Source organism: Branchiostoma belcheri, unplaced genomic scaffold, assembly GCF_001625305.1.
Source record: "Branchiostoma belcheri isolate BF01 breed outbred unplaced genomic scaffold, Haploidv18h27 scaffold29, whole genome shotgun sequence".
Classification (NCBI taxonomy): Eukaryota; Metazoa; Chordata; class Leptocardii; order Amphioxiformes; family Branchiostomatidae; genus Branchiostoma; species Branchiostoma belcheri.
In genome coordinates this window covers 2,245,802-2,270,791 of record NW_017803898.1, presented here as the reverse complement: position 1 = coordinate 2,270,791, position 24,990 = coordinate 2,245,802, and the positions used below count along the sequence as shown (strand labels likewise).

General features: G+C 41.1%; 2 protein-coding genes, 1 long non-coding RNA gene and 1 pseudogene across 3 annotated transcripts; 3 read left to right on the top strand and 1 right to left on the bottom strand.

Annotated features, from left to right (window-relative positions):
- Window positions 1–767: 767 nt before the first annotated feature.
- On the bottom strand, window positions 768–5,543 carry LOC109473042. Its single transcript, XM_019772936.1, has 9 exons — window positions 5,478–5,543; window positions 5,131–5,186; window positions 4,587–4,753; window positions 4,040–4,180; window positions 3,466–3,556; window positions 2,832–2,983; window positions 2,199–2,409; window positions 1,280–1,464; window positions 768–876 (listed from the first exon to the last, which is right to left on the bottom strand). Exons 2-9 carry the CDS (start codon window positions 5,168–5,170, stop codon window positions 862–864), a joined length of 1,002 nt encoding a protein of 333 aa, XP_019628495.1. The 5' UTR covers window positions 5,171–5,186; window positions 5,478–5,543; the 3' UTR covers window positions 768–861.
- A 3,240-nt stretch (window positions 5,544–8,783) lies between these two features.
- Window positions 8,784–11,901, top strand: LOC109472958 (annotated as a pseudogene).
- An 8,994-nt stretch (window positions 11,902–20,895) lies between these two features.
- On the top strand, window positions 20,896–22,245 carry LOC109472957 (solute carrier family 22 member 18-like). Its single transcript, XM_019772823.1, has 3 exons — window positions 20,896–21,090; window positions 21,588–21,831; window positions 22,109–22,245. Exons 1-3 carry the CDS (start codon window positions 20,896–20,898, stop codon window positions 22,243–22,245), a joined length of 576 nt encoding a protein of 191 aa, XP_019628382.1.
- A 1,320-nt stretch (window positions 22,246–23,565) lies between these two features.
- Window positions 23,566–24,618, top strand: LOC109473136. Its single transcript, XR_002140407.1, has 3 exons — window positions 23,566–23,668; window positions 24,067–24,187; window positions 24,500–24,618. It is a non-coding gene; the product is annotated as an uncharacterized LOC109473136 (long non-coding RNA).
- The last annotated feature ends 372 nt before the right edge of the window (window positions 24,619–24,990 follow it).

Here is a 24,990-nt window from a genome sequence, read left to right as displayed (position 1 = left end):
AGAGTCCCTATTTGTTGTCTTTGCAAGAAAAAGAGAGTAAGGAAGATAAAAAATCAGGGTTCAATTTTGTCGAACCTGTAACTCTGTGATTCTGGTTTTTAATTAAAAACATTGCAAAAAACAAAGCGTTGGTTGGTTTCATGCTTTCTAGGCTTAAGTGTGAAATAGTACGGTTTCTGATGTTTCAAATCTTTATGGTACTTTTATGTTCACAGTTTTCATGGTCACTTTTGTACTGTGAACTTATCATTACCGTTGGCATTATGATTTGCAGACTATTTTTTGTGCCACAGTGAATATATAGTTCTGTGAACACCTCCATTTTTCTCAGACTATGAGCTTTTGCTACCATGAACACAATTGCTCTACAGTTGCTTCAGAGGCAATTTCATTACATAATTTTGTTTAATTTTTTTCAGCAGATTTCCGATTTTCTGGAAGCATTAGTGGTTCTTGTGACCTTCAAGTTCACCTCATTTCCTGTGCCTGACCTGTAAGTCTGCCTGTCAATCTTCCCTATACTAGTTACCCATGTGCTGTCAACCTGCTTTGTTCGGACAAACATAGACACAAATCCATTTCTCAGCCACCCAAAACAATACTCTTTGAATACATTGTTCTCTCCAAGCAGAGGTTTGGGTTTTGGCATACTTTAGGCTTTCACTCTATTTTTACACCAACCCAACACACTAAGCTAAAACCCAAACCCCTGCTTTAATTGGAGAGTATACCTTGAAGCAATGACAAGAGACTTGTATGTGATGCTTTGCTAATCTTTATTGTTGCAGTAAGCCTGTGCCTTGCTTGACTGAAGTTTGGGTGCTTTTCCGCTTGCTATCGCAAGGTGGCGTCGCTCTGTGCTCATGCCTGTGCGCTCTGAAACAACAAAATACATGGACGATTTTTCAGTTATTTTACAGAAAGCAAGGAGGTTAAAAATCTAGATATTTTAAAAAATCTATTTTTTAATCTAGAGTTTTAACCTCCTTGATCTAGATTCGTGTTTGCTCTCTTTCTTCTTCCTCTTTTTCTTCTCCAAACAAATGAGGTCAATGACCTGGACCAGACGTCTGTCACCATGGTAACTGGTGTTGGGTTACACAATGTGTCACGTAGAACTAAGTTCAAGAGGGGCTACATTGCCACCATATATATGAATATGTTTGAGTAAGAATAAACAAAGCAATAGTTTGTTACGCTGGGCCATGTGAAGATAAACATAATTCATTTGCTTTGGAAATGTTACCTTCTTTGTTTATGAGCTGCAATGTGTACTTACCCCGCAAGGGGGAGGGACGTTGATGTCCCAGTCGCAGTACTGCATGGCCTCGTTGAACACCATGCCGGGGTAGCCACATGGGCGGTGCAGCGGAGGGTAGCCGGGGATGCACTGGTAGTAGTAGTCACATGCTGTGGGGTCTGCGTACAGTCCCGTAGGTTTATCGTCACATGTGAACGGCTCCACTACACAGAAACACAAAACACAGAACTTATTACTATGCGTTGATGGCCCCATCAAAGTAGCCTGGTTACCAAACCTACTATAGCTCTCGAGTCCTACATCCTCTTTCGAAGCCCATTTTCGAACTTGACCTTGGTTTTCCCAAAGGTAACCTGCCTGCCAAAAATCGTGATCATCGATCCATTTGTGGACATCAAAGAGGATAGCGACTTCTCACAGACTTCGTGCAGGCAAATTGAGCCTCTCTGGCCGGCCAACTCTGCCTCTGGCCAATGATATCCCCTTTTAAGCAGATTTTTACTATTTATTCAGCCTGCAAAGGAGTCTGGTGGAGACTACTTTCAACCTAGTCTCCACGAAGCCAATTTTTGAACTTGATCTTGGTCTCCCCGACGGTAACCTGCCTACCAAAAATCATGAACATCGATTCATGCCTTCAAGAGTTATGCCGCATAGTCTCCCATAGCAAAACGATTTCATAGCCTTCTGACGAAGGCAAATCACAGTTACTATGCGTTGATGGCCATAAAAGTCTACTCTCCAAGCAGAGGTTTGGGTAGGGGGTTATGATGTTGATTTTTTGGGGAGGGCACGCTTGACTTGGAGTACGGTGCTGTGAAATTTAAGACCGGTCGCAAATCTCAATTCTGGGTTGATAACAATAGTATTTGAAGGCATGGCTATTTCCTTGTCACCAAATGTTATTATTGAAATAAAAGACAAAAAAACAGCTTACGCTTGACCCTGAGTATGGTGGAGGACCTATCGGAGTCCATTTCGGTCTGTCCGGTCGCCACCTCGCACCACACGCGCCCGGCGTCCGTGATCTTCGCGGCCCGAATGACGAGGTTTCGCGCGCCGCTAAAACTGGCTCGGCCGGCGATTTCAGGATCGAACCAGGTGTGGCCAAACTGGTTCCGGTTGGCCAGGGGTTTGTAGGTGCCAGTCTGAGACGAAGAACAACAACCAAGACGTAACTAATCCTGCAGGTCTGATTTCAGTCGCCAGATGTCACCTCTGACAGATGCATACAGGAAAAGTGACAACCCGGCATGGGCAGACTATCTTGCCGAATTCCTAGAATTTGCCCAATATGGCATTGGCAACATAATATATACAAAAAGACTCCGACCCAGTGCCGTCGCCAAAAACGGAGATTTCTGAAATCCAGAAGAGCTTTCGTGACTTTCAAAGTTCACCCCATTTCCTGTGTCTGACCTTTTAACTTCCCGCCATTCTGCCTGTCAATCTTCTCCCCACACCCATATGCTGTCAACCCATTCTAGCCGGACAAACATACACACAATATTACAGAAAATCCAACTCTATAATAAATACTTTGTGGCAAAAAAAGTAGGAAAAACAATACCTCATAGTTCTCGAAGAAAGTTGGTCCGGTGTACCACGTGACGTTGGCGTTTGCGCAGTTGTTGCACGGACACGTCATGGTGACGTCATTTCCTTCGTCAACTTCGGCGAGTTCCGGTGTGGACACGTGGACGTTGTTGGAGGGTGCATGGCCTGGTGGAGAGGGCGAAAATGTCTTAAGAAAGTATGAAGTACTAGTATGTGTATGTGTCCTTGCGCCCCCCAATGCTACCTGGTCATGACATATACAGTATTACACTCACACACACACACACACACACAGAGACAGAAACACACATACACAGGCAAATATATACACACACTCCGACTGACACATACATGAACACATACCCACACTACACACACCCATACACACACACTACACACACACACAGACACTACACTACACACACACTACACACATGCGCACACACACACACACCCACACACACACACTACACACACTGCACACACTCACACACCACACACAGACAGACACACACACACACATAACCACATACATTGAAACATCGAGACACACACAAATACACACAGGAACACACACACACACACTCTCTCTCTACCTCACGCACACATAAATTTTACCAACATTAAGTAAAAGACGTGTTAAACACCTGTCACCCTCAGCACCACCGACTTGGCGTCCAGTCCGAACTCCGTCCTGATGCTCCACTGGGCAACCTGACACCAGTACCGGCCCTCGTCCTGGGCAAACACGCATCAGTTAATATGGAAAGAGAAAAAATGATAGAGCGAAATAAGTGAAGAATTAGAAAGCAACATAGTCATTTGCACCGTTGGTCTTGCTATATATAGGCACTTGGGGTTGGCAGTCACATTTTCAGAAAATAGAATATACAAAGAAGAGCAGAATAGACTTTAATAGAGAAAACAGTAGCACGAGGCAGATCTAGAGTAGAATAAAATTCCATAGAGCAGCGGAATAGTATGCAGAATAGAGTGTAGAGTAATATAGAACAGAATAGAACATATAGAATATCGAACACATGTAACAGAATATCACTTTATATATTATTAGAACTGGTTTAACTGTAGACTAGTATAGAACAAGAAGAATGGAATAGAGTAGAATAGAATAGAATAAAACAGAATATAATAGAATGGAAGTAGAACAGAATATTCTATTTCATTCCATTATATATATGACTAGTTCTATGCCAGACTGACCTGTGGATGTATGTGAGTGAGCCGTAGTGTCGGCACGGCTAGGTTGGGCACGTTGGCCCGCCCGTTGAAGTCGCCGAAACTCTCCTTGTAGCTGTTGCTCTCCTGGAAGGCGATTCCTTCTCCAAGCCAGTTGTAGTTCCCCTGGGAGAGAAACATTTTCAAATGAATGGTTCACAATATAAATATATCTCAGATTATAGCTCAGTTAACATGCCAGGGAAGTTGGTCCGCTGGAGAGTACAGTTTGGGTGCGGTAAACTGTACTCTATCTACCGGACCAACTCTTCTGGCATGTTAGCTCTCTATTAGGCCATCCGCCTCCTGAAGCCTGGTATAGTAGAGGCTAGAATTTCCTTACATTGACCACCTTGACGCTCCGAACAAGGAAGACTTTACAACATAATTTCTTTTTCTAGAACATGTATTTCAGGTTATAGCTCAAATTAAAATTGAAAAAAAAAGCTTACCTACTGTCGCCAGGTCAAAAATCGGCGGCACCTTGACTATCCTTGGTTATTCTTTTCTTAGATCAGCAGAAATTCCTTACCTTGAACACCTTGACACTACTGTCAGGTGAGGGTCCCTTAAGCCATGAGATGACCGGCGGTTGGGTGTCGTTGATGTGAAAGCTACAGGGGAGGTCCACACTGCCGCCGGCGTGCACCTCTACCTCCGTATGGGTGGTACGGACTGTCATGATGGACTGGCCATGGGCTGGGTGAAACGGGGATGAAAAGTATAAAAAAAGTTTATCGCAAATGCATGCACGAGGCCTAATTGCAGGTACAAACAACGTGTATGAAAGAAGAAAATACAATGATATAAAAGACTACGCTAGACTCTAACATTATATTACATTCTACAACATATGAGGTGCTAGTTTTGCTGGGTTTGACTTCTTCTTTTGAGGCAATGCAAAATTTACCCACTGCTTCCATAATATGTGGTTCCTTTGATTTCAGAAGTAAATCTGTAGGTAAAGACTTGATAAATTGTATCTAACAGTCAAATGTGTAATATTTGTGATTATTTGTACGGGTGGTTTAGATTTTAGGACAAAAAAAACTAAGACGGAGGTTGTCCGGACTTACCGATGCCGAGGCATAGGGACACAACTAGCAAGGTCTGCATGGTGATGACTGGATGCCTGAAACGGGACGACAATAAATTAATACGCTGCTAATTGTTTGATCTAAAACATCCAATAAACGAGTAAAATAATATCTAAGTAATATAAAATCTCTCTCTCTCTCTCTCTCTCTGCCAGTCAGAATAATATAAGATACACCAACTAAAATCAACTGATGTCAAGATATTTTCAAGATACTGGATTCATATCTTGAACTAAGAAGGTCAGGTAAAAAAGTGAGACATCTGCACATGTACATGTAGAAGAAAAGAAACAAAGACTATAATAAGAGAAGTCTAACGTTTTTACCTTGAGCGACGCTTTCTTCGCGGTTGAACACACAGGAAAAGCGGCAATGCGCTGGCCTAACCCGGGTGTCCGTACTTATACCTGTACAAGTACTTCACTTCAGCGCCACGAGGTAACTCAAACAACAGGTGGTCAGGTTTACTTTGCGACGTCATTTGGAAAACGTTTGGGTCTGAGTCGTCGAGTTTTTGGAGACGAAGCTAAAGTTTAAAATCAATATTTGGCCGGTACACAATATAAAAGTTATTGAACAAAAGAGGTGGTGACATTAATCATGTCTTGACTTGGAGTAACGCTTTAGTATGTACGCTTTGCATATTAAACCACATGTATTCGTAACCGTGAATTTACACCACAAATCGGTTTCAAATATAATGTTACGTCTTTCGCAGCTATTTCACTCTATTTCTCGCCTTTTCTTACTCACTTCGTTTCTATATATTCCCTTTCGTACGAACTTGCAAGGGGTCTAAAACGTTATTCACTACCAAAAAGAATAATAAAATGTCGAAAAAAACAACAACAAATGCGAAACACTGAGAGTACCCCGGTTTGGAAATGTGACCTCAGCATAAACCAGGAACTAGTTCAAAAGGGATCAGATTTGGAGAGCCTACATTCCTGTATGCCCTGCTTATATAAGTGTTTTGCACACAGTTACAGACATATGTGTGTAGTGATATTACATTTATAACAATAACCATACCAGACGGTACTCGAGCTACTAGAAACTGGAAGGTTGTACTTAAAACAACTTTTATTAATTTTTGTCAGTCTACTCCAGAAAGTGCAAACAATTTTCCTTGTAGCAGGAAATAACGCTTGAACTAAAAGGTCAGAGCTAAGATTTTGGGACATTTATCATTTGGTTGCTGAAAACCTGAGGCACGCTTAACTGTAATGTTTTCTACTCTAAGGCCACACCGCCTTAATTCTATGGATGACATCCTCCGAAGACCCCCAAACGTATATATACATCTGTATTACATGTATTTAGATTAGCATTTTATTAATTAACATAAAGTAAACTTAGGAAAACTAGAAATCTACTGACCCCATTTTTTAATCTCTACTTCACATTACAACTGTCAGTGTTGCTTTTATAGTGTTTTTCATAGCATTGTGACTCGTACACATTTTCACAGGTATGTCGAAAACAAATGATTATTAGGCCACACCAAGTAAATTTTATGGATGCCGTCCACGCGCGCATTGAGAGAGAGAGAGAGAGATTGAGGCTATATAAATGTGCATGCGTATTATATGACCAGTTTATTGATTAACATAACGTAGACTTAAGAGAACTACCACTCTTTTATTTCTGTTCTTAGTTTTGTTACAAATTACAACTGTCAGTGTTGCTTTTCAAAGCATATCTAGTGTGACTAGTACACATAGACGATGTATGGCGAAAACAAGTGCATATGCATCTTGCGACTTGCTTCATGATTAAAATTTTCATCACGATCTCAAATCTTAATTTTAATGAAATAGCCAGCTTCAGACAATCAACTCTACCATGTGATTGTTTCAAGGGTGGTTTAAAATGTGAAAAAATCTCAATATTAAAGACATGCACTGCCAACACCTCTTTGGTTTCTGTTTTTTTAAAGGATGACCTCTTAGAAAAATACTGTTTCCCACCCACTCATAATGCATATATGTAAAGACAAATACTCATACTGGCAAAAGTGATGAATATATTACTAAACCGTTAATGCTATTAATGCTCGCTGCCATGGACATCTGTAATATCGCCAGTAGGTGCTGCACTATGTGAGAGCCCAAGTTCCTATCACACATCTTTAAATATTTGAAAATCTAAATATATTTGAAAAGTTTAAGCCTTAGTTTTTTTCAAGAGTCTGAAATGCGATCTGATCCCAGTTTGTGTATTTTTGTACCATACAAACATGGCGAAAATAAGTAAATATGCATTTCTAGCTTGACTAGAATTTACAACACGATCATAAATATTAACGTTATTATAAACAGCAAGCTTCAGACAATTAACGCCACGTAGTGTTGTTTGTCACACGGCATTACGGATCAGCTACCGAAGGAGAACACACCCTACAAGAACAACAGCAACCTGTACCAGAGGTTCTCTGCCTGAATTCCTATCCAAAAAGTGGCAACTAGATTCAGACAATTAACACCGTGTGTTAGGTAAGACCAATTTTGGGTTGTTTGTCACACGGCATTACGGATCAGCTACCGAAGTAGAACACAGCCTACAAGAATAACAACAACCTCTACCAGAGGTACTCTATTTTAATTCCTATCCAAAAAGTGGCAACTGAAGCTAGATTCAGACAATCAACACCGTGTGTTAGGTAAGACCAATATTGGGTTGTTTGTCACACGGCATTTTGGATCAGCTACCGAAGTAGAACACACCCTACAAGAACAACAGCAACCTGTACCAGAGGTACTCTGCCTGACTTCCTATTCAAAAAGTGCCAACTGAAGCTACTTCGACTGGTTCAAATGGTATGATGGCATGAGTCTGCTAGTGGACAATAAGTGAAGCAAAATCTGCTGTGTAGATCTAGATAGTTTGTTATGGCTTAATCATGGTTCAAATCTCTAAGCAGATGTTAGGTGGAATATTGTGTCGTTTGGAAGGGTAAATAAGTGTCAGGGAATCCCGTCTGTCAGAATGTTTTCACCCCAACACCTGCTTGGACGGAAGGTTAGTTATAGATACATAACCTTTGATTTCTATTTCTTGAGTGTGAAGCTCTGGCGGTTACTTTGTCTAAACAGAAAATATTAATCTCAAAAATAGTAAAAAAAAAGTCTATGCCAGCCTTTGGTACATTGCTTTGCTCCTCTTACAATAGCTGGCAATGCACAATCAAATATCAATAATTAATTATTTCTTAGAAGAAATAATGATTCCCACCCACACACCCTTTCACCCACTCCTAATGCATATGTAAATACCCATACTAGGCAAGAGTAATGACTATATTACTGATGCTCGCTGCCACAGACCTCAGTATTATCAACAGTAGGGGGGTGCACTATGTGAGAGCCCAAGTTCTTATTGTATATGTTTAAATATTTGAACATTCTGGTTTAATTAAGATTTGAGGTTGAGGACAATGTTTGAGGGGCCATACTGATGAGATTTACTGTTTTATTTAGTTGGCCCCAGACACCATGGGAAGAAAGCTGCGACACTTGCTGATTTTCCTTCTCATCATATTGAAGGACGCCGAAGCCGACTGTACCTGGCAGGTACACAAATCCGAGGTTTGCAGCTGTGAATATTCACACTGTAAAACTTCACAATGCAACATGAGCCTCACCAGTATCCCTAAATTCCCCCCAATGCCGCACGAATGCCTTAACTTTGGAAGTAACCTTATCAGAAATGTAACTAGCCAACAACTTGCACCGTACTTTAATGTAACGGCGTTGTACTTGCATGGCAACCAGTTATCAGTGATTTGGCCTGGTACACTTTCAAATCTGTCCCGGCTAGAATATTTGGATCTGAGCTGCAACCAGATAACAATGCTTCATCAGGGTACATTTGTAGGTCTACCACAGTTAGAAGAATTGGTCTTGTACCACAACCAGATTACAAACATTGAGCCTGGTACATTTGCAAACCTATTCCGACTTGACGATTTGCAACTGAACCACAACAATATAACAAAGATTCAACCTGGTACGTTTGCAAACTTACCGATGCTTGAAGTTTTATATCTGTCGTACAACCAGATAACAATCATTCAACCTGGCACTTTTGCAAATCTAACCCAGTTAAAACATTTGTATCTGCCGAACAACCAGATAGCAATAATTCAGCCTGGTTCATTTGCAAATCTACCCAAGCTAAAACGATTGTGCCTGTCGAACAACCAGATAACCACCATCCAAACTAGTGTATTTGCAAATCTGCCACTATTCCAATGTTTACAATTTAAGAAAAGCAGTTTCTGCTCACCGTCCTCTTCCCATTCAGATTTTAAAACGATCCTATATCTATATTACATAAAACTTGACGGCAACCCTTGGCAGTGTGACTGTAGGATGGCTCCTTTTAAGCCAATTTTCTCATTAAAAGACCAGATAATTTGTGCCCAACCCGCCAAACTTCAGGGACAGAAGCTTGCAAATGTCAAGCCTGAAGAATTGATATGTGAACAGCCAAACATATCAACATTGGCTCCTGATATCCATACGACTTCTTACACCTATTACGACCACTCGTACTTCGAATCTAATGCTGACTCAACAACAAGCTCTGTAGGCAAAACAAGAGCAATACCCACTTCAACCCCCACCCCTGCAATCACTTCAGACAAACCAGAAACTGCTCCCAGTTTTTCCCTACCTGTTCTCATTGGCTCAGTCTGTGGTCCAGTAGCTGGTCTGATTGCCGTGATTGGTGCTATCACTCTTATAGTGTGGTACAAGAAGAGAGACAGACATCCTCCTTCAGGTATGAATCCAAATGTTGTGGATAGCAACACACAGACAACAAGGTATATAGTGGGTACTGGTCATGATCAGACAGTGCAGGGCCAGTCCCAGGCTAACATTCAATCTCTGAATGCTGGAAATCTACCCCATGATCAAGTGCTCGCTGCCTTAAAAACAAATCCTATGTATGCGGGTGTGGGAACAACACCACGCGACCTAACTTCAACACAACCAATCAGTGCTCATGATCAGACAGGGCAGGGCCACCCTGAATCCAGCATGAACACCACAGCTATTGTAATGGCCAGTGTTGATGATCACCAGGATGAGGATGTTGACAATCTACGTGTTAAGACAGGGCAGGGTCAGACCCAGGTCATTGCTAAATGCACCACAAACACCACAGCTACTGTAGTGGCCAGTGGTGATAGTCACCAGTATGAGGATATTGACAAATATGATGTAAAGAGAGGGCAGTCTAAAGCTATCACCGAATCCAACACAAACACCACAGCTACTGTAAAGGCCAGTGGTGAAAATCAGACAGGGCAGGGTCGGTCTCAAATCAGCACTGAATCTTTGGATGCTGGAAATTCATCGTATGGCACAAGGCCGACTGTTTCTGAGTCAAATTCTCTGTACAAAACTACTACTGCAATGCCCAGTGGTCATGATCAGACAGGACAGGGGCGGTCTCAGGCCAACAATGAACCCTTGGATGCTGGAAATTCATATTATGGCACAAGGCCAACGGTTTCTGAGCTAAATTCTCTGTACAAAACTACTACTGTTAAGCCCAGTGGTCATGATCAGACAGAACAGGGTCATACCAAGGCTAACACTGAACCCTTGGATGCCAGAAATTCATCTTATGGCACTAGACAGACTGCCTCGCAGCTAAATTCTCTGTACAAAACTACTAGTGTAATGGCCAGTGGTCATGATCTGGCAAAGGCGGATCAGGCTCAGGCCAACACTGAATCCAACGCAAACACTACAGCTACTGTAATGGCAAGTGACAGTGGTCAGGATCAGACAGGGCAGGGGCAATTCAAGACTAACATTCAGTCTCTGAAAGTTGGAAATCTATCTCATGAGCAAATGATAGCTGCCTTAGATCCAAATCCTATGTATGTATCTACAAAAGTGGCCAGTGGCCATGATCAGACAGGGCAGGGTCAGGATCAGACCATTACTGAATACAACACAAACACCACAGCTACTGTAATGACCAGTGATCATTATTACCAGTATTGAAAACAATTATCTTAAGACAGGGCAGAGTCACTCTCAGGCCATCACAGAATCCAACACAAACACCACAGCTACTGCAATGACCAGTGGTGATGATCAGACAGGGCAGGGGCAATCTAAGGCTAACATTCAGTCCCCGAAAGCTGGAAATCTATCCCATGACCAAATACTAGCTGCCTTAGATCCAAATCCGATGTATGTATCTACAAAAGTGGCCAGTGGTCATGATCAGACAGGGCAGGGTCAGTCTCAGGCCCAATCTCCAACCATTGTGAATTTGTCAAATAATGAAGTGCTCGCTGCCATGAAACCAAATCCCATGTATGTAGATGTGAAAACGCCACAAAAGGACTCAACATGTACAGAAATTCAGACAGGGCAGGATCAGTCTCAAGCTAATATTCAATCTCTTAAAGTGGGGGATTTATTAGATAGCGAAGTGCTAGCTGCCTTAAAGCCAAACCCTATGTATGTGGAGGTGAAAACACCACAAAGGGACCCAACATGTACAGAAATGGCCAGTGGTCACGATTAGACAGGGCAGGATCAGTCTCAAGCTAATATTCAATCTTTGAAAGTGGGGAATTTATCACATAGCGAAGTGTTCGCTGCCTTAAAGCCAAATCCCATGTTTGTGGAGGTGAAAAAGCCTCAAAAGGACCCTCCTTCTGCAATAATGGCCATTAGTCATGATCAGGCCGAGAACAAACAATCTCAGGATAACATTTAAACTCTTAAAGTGGGGAATCATTCAACAAAGTTCCAGCTGCTTTAAAGCCAATTTTTTTTTGTTGAAAGCACCACTTAAGTAAGACCCAGCATCTACATTTAATGAAAAATGATCAAGGTGACGCAAGCTATAGCCATTCTAAGACCACCTTAATATCACTAGGTGCTGAAGGTAAATCTTATCACCTTTATTTATATTAAATATTATCACTTTTATTACTTATAATAATATTAAATCAAAGATCTTACAAGTGGTATTGGTGTGGCCTAAATGAACTATTGAAGAGAAAGCTGTTAAATCATGACATTAAATAACTTTTCATTACCTTTTCTGTAACAAAGACATACTTTTAAGCAACTTAGAACATGTAGCAGACTGTAATGAGAGTTAACAAGACAAAAAACTCTTGCAATTTGTAGGCCAAAAAATTAGGATGGTAGAATGAACCATTATGTATCTATCAGTACTTAATAAGTAGTTGGTTGGTTGTACAGATTTGCAGAAATCTTGTTGTTGTAGTAGTGGGTCAAGAGGTCACTGGACAATACTTGAACAATCACTTTAATTCTATCCTAATGTTAACTTTCATTCACATGAAGAGAAATGTAAGCATTGTAAAGTTTTAATAGTCGCTGTTGTTGTTGTTGCTTGGCGGCGTACAATTTCGGTGTGAATCTTAAAAGGTTTACTGGCTTATTGTCATAAGAATTGTACGCGCGTACACAAGTTCAGATGTTACATTTAATAACACATATTGTGTAGTAGAAAAAACCATCTAAGGCTTTAGTAACCATTACCCAAATAGGGACTGATTTTTTTTGCAATTTCGTGTAATGTTTGAAAATCTAGTTGTTCAAAAATTTTTCTATGACAGAAATTTACGAATCAGTATCTGCTATATTTGAAATAGTCGTCATCACTGCTTAAGTTTTCAAAATGTTGCATGTATATACATGTATGGTTTTCATATTTTGTACTATATTGTGAAAACCGGTTCACACATTGTCAATTAGAGCAAAACTTACAGGCGATATCTTAAAAAATGACTGCTTTAACCATATATAACATAACGTATATAAATTTCTGTTTCATGGTGGTTTAAAATGTAACAAATCTCACAATATTAAAGTCATGCACTGCCATCACCCTGACTTCAGTTGTTTTTTAATGACGACACCTAGTGGTTACTTTACAAATTGCAGTTTTCAGTGTTGTTCAAGGTTTTATAATGAGACAGATTTTTTTTTTACTATTAGCCAAGAAGGTTATGTTTTCTGGGGCGTTCGTGTGTGTGCCTGTGTGTGTGTGTGTGTGTGTGTGTGTGTGTGTGTGTGTGTGTGTGTGTGTGTGTGTGTGTGTGTGTGTGTGTAAGTGTGTGGCTTTGGGTTCTCTTGATTGCGGACTAATACAAAAACCGCCCGCTCGTGTGTCTTTGATTGCATGTCCAGCGAGCGATTAACATGAATTTATAGATGTGATACGTTGTACAAAGTTATGCAGAGCTAACGAAAACAGTAACGTAATCAGGATTATGTCAAAAATATGACGATGACGTAGTCGCCTTACGACTCTTAGCCATGATCTATTTTGGCGACTTTTTTTTCTATCTCCAAAAAATCCAAACTGGACTGTAAAATGTAGAAAAGGCAATGAAACAAAGACACCCTAAAACAGGCCAAACCTCTGCTTGGAGAGTATATAACTGACACGCTATCCACCGATCGTGTCAATCAAATTAACCTGTCCAACCAATGACAACATAGCAAGTTATAGTTTGACCAATGAGAGCGTGGCTGCATTTACGAGTCGAACAAATTGCCAAACCAACCAATCACAGCATGGCAGTTAGTAGATCGACCAATGAGACAGCGGCTTCTCACCTGTGTAGCTGGGATGTACCAATGGTTGGTAGGAGGGGGGGGTACCAAAGATCAAGGCTACGTTTTTTCAAGTGATTATATATCGAGACAGAACAACAAATACACTGCACATTCACAAAAAAAACTTTCTCCACTAGAAAACGTTTGCAAACTGCGCAAGAATTCCTGAAGGGTTTTGAAGGATGCACTTAAGCTTTCTTAAATACCCCTCCAGAAGAAAATATAACAGTCCAGGCATCAACCATTGAGGTTTGTATTCAAATAGTACATTCCGTTTGTGAAGATGAGCCAGCACAGACTAAACTTGCCACGAACGGCCCTGCGTCTACAAGCGCCCTTAAGGTAAGCTTTTCTTCCATTCCTAGCCGTAGAATAACACTGGCTATCCACGTATTGCATTCTGCAGTGTTTGCAAAGAAACCAGAGATGACTTTTGAGTCTTTTGTAAGATTTTACTGAAACAAATAGTCCAGGAAAATGAAGAATCTCTCATGTGGCACCCGGCCAGCTTGTCTGCATTTGTACATTCTCCTGCTGACAGTGATTCTGTGAACATGTCTAAATTCTTCATTTTTCAGTGAATGTTTCCAACCGAATTTCTAGCAATTTCTGTCAAGATTGTGGCTAGAGCTAGAAAAATTCTCTCGGATCACCTGTCAATCACTCGTCTCGTCTCGTGGCTACCGGTAACATATGTTCTCGCCAAAAGCCTGTATCGTCATTTGAAACAACTGAATCCAAACGTGTTTATAGCATTTTATTTAAACAACCAGTGTCAAATTAGCGAGGGTTTCTGTCATAAAAATCAATATTTACATGATTAAAGTTGATTTTTTGCTCGATTCTGACCGTCTGTGCGACTCCCGGTAATGTATGCTCGGTACCGGGCCGTAGTTCCCGCCACAGGTTTTTGCCACAAGCGTCATTTGAAACTGCTTGAGCCAATCGTGTTTATAGCATTTTATTTAAACAACCAGTGTCAAATTAGCTAGGGTTTCTGTCATAAAGATCTATATTTTCACGATTAAAGTTGATTTTTTGAGCGATTCTGGTCAACAACAGCGGCTCCAGGTAATGTATGCTCGGTGCCGGGCCGCAGTTCCCGCCACAAGTTTTGCCACAAGCGTCATTTGAAACTGCTTAAGCCAAACTTGTTTGTACACTTCATACCAACAGTGAGTGTCAAATCAGCGAGGGTTTCTGTCATGAAATGTCCGTTTTTATACTTATGGTAGCTTTTTAACCAATTTTGGCCAAGCCTTTCGGCAGCTGATTTATCCGCCAATCACCGGTTTCCCGTAGTTACCGAAGATGTTTTGGTCATGTTTGGCGCCACGATAATGTATGCACGGCCCTGGCTCCGACCACCAAAAGACCTGTAGCATTACATGTAACAACTTTAGCCAAGCATATTCGGAGTAATTTATTTGAACTGCCGGTGTGACATTGTTGACGTTTTCTGTCGCGAAATTTTAATGTTTCTTGTTGTTTTTTTTACCAGGTTTCCAGTCCAGCCGGCCGGCCAAAGGCGGGGTTTGGATGCCATGGCGTCAGAATTCCTCCATCCAGGTGCGTGTACTGTAAATTTCACTATTTCTAGCTGAGCTAGAATGAACCGTTTTAAAGATGTACTCGTACGTGTACGTTACCCTGTACAATGTGAGATATTAGCGTAGTGTGTTGAATGACTTCGTATCGTTAACAATAGCCTGTTGTTATGCCTCTGTCTCCTATATATTCATCCAAGTACATACTAATGTATGAATACATAAATTGCTGACATTTATAATCATCTCTTCTTACATTGCTCTTACAACAGCAGCCTCTAAAACTATTACTGTCCTTTTGCACACAGGGCCCCCTGATGGCAGAAGATGGTACTGCAGCACTCAACAGGTTCTGGCAGAATCTGAACTCGAAGGATGGATTGGATCGTGGATTGGATTGTGGGGCTCGTTCCTTTATACCAGAAGATTCCTGAAGGAAGCAAGCTTCACGAAGACGACTTGACCAGATGAATTTTTTTTTCTTTTATACCGTCAAACATAACGAGTAAGGGAGGGGGGCGTTGGGAGACTTTATATTACATGCAATTTTTAGTTTTGTAGTTTATGTAGGGAATGTTTGGACACGATGTGCCTTGTTTTTACTTCTATGCAATATTTATGTCATTATGTTACTTAGTAATAGATAGAATTTTGGGGTGCAGGGATACAGTTTCTTAGACTAAATGTAAGTAAGTAAGATTGTCACTTCTTATGTAAGAATTGCACCGTTCTTCCTAAATAAGTTGGAAAATTGAGAGCTTGAAAGTGCTTTTCTTGGTGTTAATTTTTGCACCTGTTTATGCCATGGCTTGCTCTCTGATGCTCACATGCACTTGACTTTTAGACTTAGACTTAGACTTAGCGAAGGTGAGTTAAACGTAGGGACCGTTAGGAAACGTAGTTAGGGAACGTAGTTAGTAGTCTAAGTGTGTGCTGACACAGGGAGCAAAATCCTGGCCTGCAAAAAAAAAAAATGTTTTTGTATAATCACAAGGCACACCAAAAACTTAGCTAGTCGTCGATGTTCGAGAGGAGCACTTATGTATTGCTGTGGAGAGGACAAGCCAGACCGCCCAGCTGAGATGCCAGAGGTGAGCCATGTGGGGACTGCATGCTGTACTTACATGTACTTTTTTCTCCCTTGACCAGATTTGGGGGTACCCACAAACTCGCGTAGCACTCACGTTGGGTTAGGGCCAAACCATAAATAACCTGTTCTTCCTTTACTCCGGCAACTTATGTCATTTTATTTTTTTTGTCCCACACTGGGGAGGGAAAAGCCTGGTTACCGGGCTAATATTATCCGCAGAGTGTTTATCCTCTCGAGAAATAGGTCTGGTAACCGGGCTATGGGAAACCGGGGTCCTTCCGAAAGGGTCTTTTTTTTCTCTTCTTCTTTAGTTTGACTTTAGTATACAGATCCTGACATTCATCGTTAGAAGTCTCAGTCTTCATTCGAGGAAGGAAGCAAGCTTCGACGAAGACTACAAGACCAGATGAGATTTTTCTTTCTTCCCGTTAAATGTAACGAGTAAGGGTGGGCGACGTTGAAAGACTTTAAGCCAGAGTTTATACTACATACCTTGGGGGGTGGAGTGAATTTGTTACTAACTTCTCTTCCGAAAGGGTTTTTTCTCTTCTTCTTAAGTTTGACTTTGTATACAGATCCTGACGTTCATCGTTGGAAGCAGATCGTGGTCTTTACCATCCAAACTCCTTGTTGTGAGGCTCAGTCTTCATACGAGGAAGGAAGGAAGCAAGCTTCGACGAAGACTACAAGACCAGATGAGATTTATCTTTCTTCCCGTTAAATGCAACGAGTAAGGGTGGGCGGCGTTGAAAGACTTTAAGCCAGAGTTTATACTACATACCTTGTCTGGTCTGAACAGTTTAGTAGCACCCAGAAACAGGGTAAGCGGAAGGGAGTAGGGAGGGGGATGGAGTGAATTTGTTACTTACTTCTCTGTTTTGCCTTGTTCGTCTGTTTTTGCCTTTCCAGAAGACCCCACCTCTTTACGTTGCCAGAGGGACTATGAAGGGAGCCAGCAGAACTTCCTAGGCCAAAATAATTGTCCTTAACTGGTATTCTTTCCGTCGAAGTGCCAGCCTGCCACGTCAGCCAGCTGCGTTATTTAGCGATCTAGGTAAGTTGGAAGGGATGCAGATTTATATTAGATAACAAATATTTTGAAGGTTTATCAATTTTCATGTTTGAATTGATTTGATTTATTGTAACTGTTACAGTATAATAAACGTGGAGCACAGACAGCTGTTGCTGGTGTTGTGCCCCGCACATAGAATATTACAAACGTATACAAAAAATATAACTAGATCTGGTGCTTACCAATAAAAGTAGAATAACATTATGATACATCTAATTTTCCGTTACGTTTCGGATCCTTCCACATTCCTGTATACTCAGTATTTCTTCCACCTCAAACAGCTGGCTCCAAAACGCTCTTCCTTTTGCACACACAGACGCGCCCCCTGATAGCAGAAGATGGTACTGCAGCGCACCACGGGTTCTGGCTGAATCTGAACTGGAAGGATGCCCGGTTGTATGGAGGGACTCATTCCTGTATACCAGACGTCTCCTGAAGTCAACATTCTTCACGAAGACGACTAGACCAGATAAGATTTATCTCTTTTTCCCTCGTCAAACGTAAAGATAGAATAAGGGGGTGGGGGATAGAACATCTTTGTTGTTTGAATAGCTTGGTAATCTATATGTACAGACTGTTTGGGCGTACAATGTACACATGCTTCGACGTCCATTTGCATATTTCGACCTGCGTCTTCAGCTTATGGCTTTGCGTATTTTGGATTTTGCGTGTTTGCCAGCATTTTGAAACTGCTTCTTATTTTGACCTTCAATATCACATTTTGGATTTTTCGTGTTTGGATTCTTCCGTGCCACCATTTTGGAACTTTTGAATTTTGAACTTCATCTTTCCATTTTGGATTTTGCGTGTTTGGATTCTTTCCATTTTGGATTTCGCGTGTTTGGATTCTTCCGTGCCAGCATTTTGAAACGGCGTCTTATTTTTAACTTCATCTTTCCATTTTGGATTTTGCGTGTTTGGATTCCTTCCATTTTGGATTTCGCGTGTTTGGATTCTTCCGTGCCAGCATTTTGAAAGTGTTTCTTATTTTGACCTTCATCTTTCCATTTTCGCGTGTTTGGATTCTTCCGTGACAGCATTTTGAAACTGCTTCTTATTTTGATGACCTTCATCTTTCCATTTTCGATTTCGCGTGTTTGGATTCTTCCGTGCCAGCATTTTGAAACTGCTTCTTATTTTGACCTTCATCTTTCCATTTTGAATTTCGCGTGTTTGGATTCTTTTGTGCCGCATTTTGAAACCGCTTCTTATATTGAACTTCCATTTTCCATTTTGGATTCCATTTTGAATTTCGCGAGTTTGGATTCCTCCGTGCCAGCATTTTGAAACTGCTTCTTATTTTGAACTTCCATTTTCCATTTTGGATTCCATTTTGAATTTCGCGTGTTTGGATTCTTCCGTGCCACCATTTTGAAACTGCTTCTTATTTGACCTTCATCTTTCCATTTTGGAATTCGCGTGTTTGGATTCTTCCGTGCCAGCATTTTGAAACTGTTTCTTATTTTGACCTTCATCTTTCCATTTTGGATGTCGCGTGTTTGGATTCTTCCGTGCCAGCATTTTGAAACTGTTTCTAATTTTGACCTTCATCTTTCCATTTTGAATTTCGCGTGTTTGGATTCTTCCGTGCCAGCATTTTGAAAGTGTTTCTTATTTTGACCTTCATCTTTCCATTTTGGATTTCGCGTGTTTGGATTCTTCCGTGCCAGCATTTTGAAACTGTTTCTTATTTTGACCTTCATCTTTCCATTTTGAATTTCGCGTGTTTGGATTCTTCCGTGCCAGCATTTTGAAACTGTTTCTTATTTTGACCTTCATCTTTCCATTTTGGATTTTGCGTGTTTGGATTCTTCCGTGCCAGCATTTTGAAACTGTTTCTAATTTTGACCTTCCTCTTTCCATTTTGGATTTCGCGTGTTTGGATTCTTCCGTGCCAGCATTTTGAAACTGTTTATTTTGACCTTCATCTTTACTTTTTGGATTTCGCGTGTTTGGATTCCTTCCATTTTGGATTTCGCGTGTTTGGATTCCTTTCATTTTGGATTTTGCGTGTTTGGATTCCTTCCATTTTGGATTTCGAGTGTTTGGATTTTTTCCATTTTTGATTTCGCGTGTTTGGAGTCTTCCATGCCATCATTTTGAAATTGTTTCTTATTTTGACCTTCATCTTTCTATTTTGGATTTCGCGTGTTTGGATTCTGTCGTGCCACCATTTTGAAACTGTTCCTAATTTTGACCTTCATCTTTCTATTTTGGATTTCTCGTGTTTGGGATTCTTTCCATTTTGGATTTCACGTGTTTGGATTCTTTCTATTTTGGATTTTACGTGTTTGGATTCTTCCGTGCCAGCATTTTGGAACTATTTCGTATTTTGACCGTCATTTTCCCAATTTGGATTTTGCGTGTTTGGATTCTTCCGTACCAGCATTTTGGAAGTGTTTAGTATTTTGACCTTCATTTTCACATTTTGGATTTTGCGTGTTTGAATTCTTCCGTGCCAGCATTTTGAAACTGTTTCTTATTTTGACCTTCATTTTCACATTTTGGATTTCGCGTATTTGGATTCTTCCGTGCCAGCATTTTGGAACTGTTTCTAATTTTGACCGTCATTTTCACATTTTGGATTTTGCGTGTTTGGATTCTTCCGTGCCAGCATTTTGACAAGAATCGGCCAGTTCTACTCAAGCAAGAGACGATTCCGGTGAGTTATGTTTCTTCAGACATCTAGGAATAGGGAGGGAGGGAGGAATAAATGACAATAACATTTTCTTTGCCTTTCCAGCCTAGCCTTTAACTGAAACTCTCTAACGTGTATCCAGGAATATTCCAACCAGGATTTTTGCTTGACCATGGACTGATTCTAATTGGCTCTCAGTTTCGGTAACCTTGACGCTCATCCTGACATGCCCACCAACAGCTTATGTACGTTATCGGGTGGTTGTGAACAGGATGACGTCCCAAATTTCCTCAGCAATGGAGGTACACCTTGACGTGGTGCTGGGGCTTTTGCTAAGATGCCTCCAACAAAATCAAGTAAAGATAACACGTTAAGCTGTGATATACTACAAAGGGGAGGGGACGGTCTTGCAAGGATTGGACTGCTCAGGTATTCCAAACACTCGCTGGTGAAGGTGAGACATCCAAGTGATAAGATACGCCAAAAAACAGCAAAGATTACTTGGTATGTTACGAACGTGTTGCAGATTGACTTTATCAAACAATGTAGCAGACGTATCCGGACTTTGACCTTTGCTCTTAAGTAAACTTACCCGTACAGTATAGGCATAGTAAGGTCACGAGTGCTTAAAAAACCGGCGTAGTTACCTCAGCTAGTGTGCCTTCCCTGAAGAAAAGAAGGGACTGTAAGTTGGTTATAGTACACCCCAGGCTATACTATACCTCATATATGTATCAAGAAGCACCTTACGAAGTTAGCACCTAACTATGAGCTCCAGAAAGGCGACGTATTCTTCAACTGACGTGGTGACACAGGAACAGAAGCTACCAGACAAACCAGAAGAGGGAAACAATCGTAGTTACCAAATGGGGACAGGTGACAGGAGACGGCTGATGACCATCGTCCATGTGACCAGTGTTCTGCACCACATGTGTGTGACCATGGACGGTGGCGCTCTACCGGTAAGTTTCCTTCAATGTTTGTGGCAACGTATTATGTGACTGTTTGTGGCAAATGTCAATGTTTGATCTGTAGAAAGGTATAGAGAAGTAAATTACTGTTTTATGACGGCCAGAAAGTTGGGAAATGAAAAGAATGAATTTTCATACAATAACTGATGGTAGGGTTCCTGTTTCTTTAGAATAAAGCTGTTTGTCTTATTGTGGCTATGTTGATATTGCATCATTCCGACCTTTGTACGTCACACACTACCTATTTATCAAGGCATGCGTTATAACGCTCCATGCTGTTGTATGTGTGCGTGTGTGTGTATTTTTGTTAACATGTGTACAAACTGATCGATGAACTACAGTCAACTGTCAACTGCGTATAGGGAATGTTTGTACGTGTGTGTGTGTGTTTCTGTGTGCAGATATGTGTGCGTGTGTTATACGCTGCGCAATCTGAACTACAGTCAACTAAAATTTGACCACCCCCCCTCCCCCCCTCTTGCATGCAGTATCTAGCCAAACGTCTGAACATCAGCAACACGCTTTGGGGCCACCTCATCACCACCGCCGCCCTGCTGCAGTTCACTGGAGGGCCGCTAGTCGGTCGGTTCGGTGACGTGTACGGAGGACGGATGTCCCTAACCCTGTCCTGCGTTGCCTTGGCAACGACGGCGGCCATGTTGTCAGTCTGTACTTCATTCCAGGGTCTACTCTTCTCCAAATTCCCGTCTGTTTTCTCACATGTGCCTACAGGTAAGCCTACATTAAGATTTTTACCAGACGTCTATCACCATGGTAACTGGTGTTGGGTTACATATATATATATAATGTTGCAATTTTATAGCAGGACCGATTTAGACTCTTGTCATGTATATATGAATGTGTTTTTTCACGTAACATATGTTATTTATTTTAGGTCATCATCGGAAACGATGGACAACCAGAGAGAGAGAGAGATGTTATTTATAACAGAGAAATTATGCAAATAAGAGTCTAATTTGCATATTCAACACGTTTTGTGTTCTCTCAGGCCTTCGGATGGTGATTTCTGACGTCACTGATGACGCATCACGTTCCACGGAGCTCGGAACGTTACGGATATCAAGTACTGTCGGTAACATGGTCGGGTCGGCGGTTGGAGGGGTTCTGACTGAAACATACGGGTAAACATACGCTGGGCTTTTATGCTGTCAACTAGTTGTTAAAATTGACTGTATTAGATATGCATCAATGGTGGCCCTGTGCTTGGGGTCAGAGCAACAACCTAGGAAAGCTTTTTGTATGGCCCGTATGGTTCTTAAAAAAAACCATACGGGCCATACAAAAACACGTAAAATACTTAAACACACGCAAACACACACACGCAAACACACACACAAACACATACACACAAACACACACACACACACACGAACTACCTAGTAAGTTATACCTATAAACTAGCGTGCCGTGATACTGACAGATTTCAAGTTTTGTTGTAGAAAGCATCAGAGTGTGTTCATTAGTTGTAAATGATCTCTTTACAGGACGACGACGACATTTCTCTTCACCGCCATGTTGTCCTGTGTGTCAGCCCTGCTAGTCTGGATTTACATTCCTGTACAGACTAAGCAACATGGTGACAAGAACTTGTCTACAACAAGTAAGCTGAGCATGAATGTTCATCTAAGTTTAAAGTTAAAACTGTTCTTTCAACACAAGAGACACATGTAGTTCTCAGCAAGAGCTTTTAACCAGTCAGTCATTCCGAATAACATATACATAATGCATTTGCCTTATAGTAATATGTTGTTCCTGTTCGTTATAGATATAAACTAGGGTACAGTAGATATTAGAAATACATTACTGTTCGCTAACTTGCCATACACTGCACCCATTACAATTGCTGTACAGTAAAGTTAATGTATTGATTTATTTATTTCTTGATCGAACGCGTTCGAATGGTGATTGAATATTCTGCACATTCTTAGAAAGAGAAATTGTCAACTTTCAAGAAATCGCGAGGCTGCTGAAAATCCCAGCTGTGGCGCATCTCCTGGGCATCACGTTTGCCTTCATCCTGGCGAACATGATCGTCGTCAACGCTTTCCCCATCATCCTGAGAGACACGTACGGGATGGGGCCGCAAGAAGCTGGCATGTTTACCATGTATAACAGCATGGCTTCAGTGGTGAGTGTACACTACATTCTTCATAAAGTTTACCGAAGGAAAACATATAGTTTTTGCTGTATCCTCTTCTTCTTCTTCATCTTCTCCAAACCAATAAGGTCAATGATCTGAACCAGACGTCTGTCCCCATGGTAACCATTGTTGGGTTACCATGTTGCAATTTTATAGCAGAAGGGATTTAGACTCCTGTCACTGGTAGTGTATTTAGCCAAGCACACTAGTTAACTGTGTGGGTTTTTTTACCGAGCAGTATACTACATTAAAATGGAAAATTACCGCCTAGTAACATTTGGTAACCATTTCTTGTATTTTTTTCAGTTCTTCCAAGTGGTTTTGATACGTCCGCTGACCGGACGTTACAAGGACTTTCCTCTGATGATGCTGGCTTCTCTGGTGTTGACTACTTCTTACGGGATTGCTGTGAGTTCATGTTTCAAAATGTTTCATAAAAAATCGTGTTATAATGTAACGTTATATTATAGTTGTAACGGAGTCAAAGTAATATACTAGTAGTAGCTTTACCGACTGAACCATTTGCTTCACGATTTACGTTTTCCGGCCTACGAAAAAACTGCTTGCGTCACAGGGACTGATTGCATCATTTTCGCCAACATTCGAACGCATCGATCGCGTTCGAATGTTCGAATGTGTGCACGAAAACGCAGATTCTTAGAACGCGTTCGAATCATTAAATGATGAAATCACTTTCAGTTATGGAAGCAAGTTTTTGTGGTCAGTGGAAGAGTAGACTGTGAAGTCTGTGTTTCTATGTAGATCATAAAAATGTCCCAGCACTGAAAATACGTGTTGTTTTACAGACATCTATGACGGAGAAGTGGCACCTTTACGTTTACGCTATCACCAAAAACTTCGGAGTTATCCTGAGGAATGTTGTCATCGTGGCAGCCTTGTCAAAAGCGTCACCTAGAGAGGACACAGGTACTGCAGGCATGCACAGAACCAGAAATTGTTTTGTTTAAAAAAGTTATACAGAAAACTGAGATTTTTAACTTGATACAATTTCAAAGTGGCTATCAAAATATTCCTCTACGAATTCAAACGAACATTTTAATCTGTATACAGATACGCCATCTTCAAAGTTAAGACAACAACTGTAGAACTATCCGTAGAATTGTAGAACTATACCATGTTTCTAATAATTTTATTACCCTGTGTATCCGACCATTTGTTTCATATTGAATTTCACAGACATATTTTGTACATCACTGTGTATTCTACCTTTCTGCGCAGGCGCTGTGATGGGTTTGTTATCGATGGTTGCGCATCTGACGCAGGTCGTCTCTCCACCAATCAGCACCTATGTTCTCGATCACGTGGGTTACCAGTTTTTAGGAGCTACCAGTGCCACTATGACTACCATGGTGGCGGGGTTCATACTACTGAGGAAGGAAGAATTTCGATGAGGGCGTGTTAAATATGCTGTAAAAAAGCTTCCTGGACTACCATAAGCTTTTGTTTTAGATTTAATGGTTGATACATGGATGTTTAATTGTTTTGTGAACGATAGATATATTGATAACGTTGTGTCCTTGGGAAAGTCACTTTACACAATTTTCCACACCACAGCCAGGTGTAAAATGGGTACTACCTTACTTCAGTTGTGGAGGGAAAAGGTGGTAGAAGGAGAGAGTTCTGGCTTCCAGTACCGTGCCCTAAACAGTGGACTAACATTCCACTGTCCCTACGGCCTGATAATACTGGTATATGTAGGTCGTATTAAA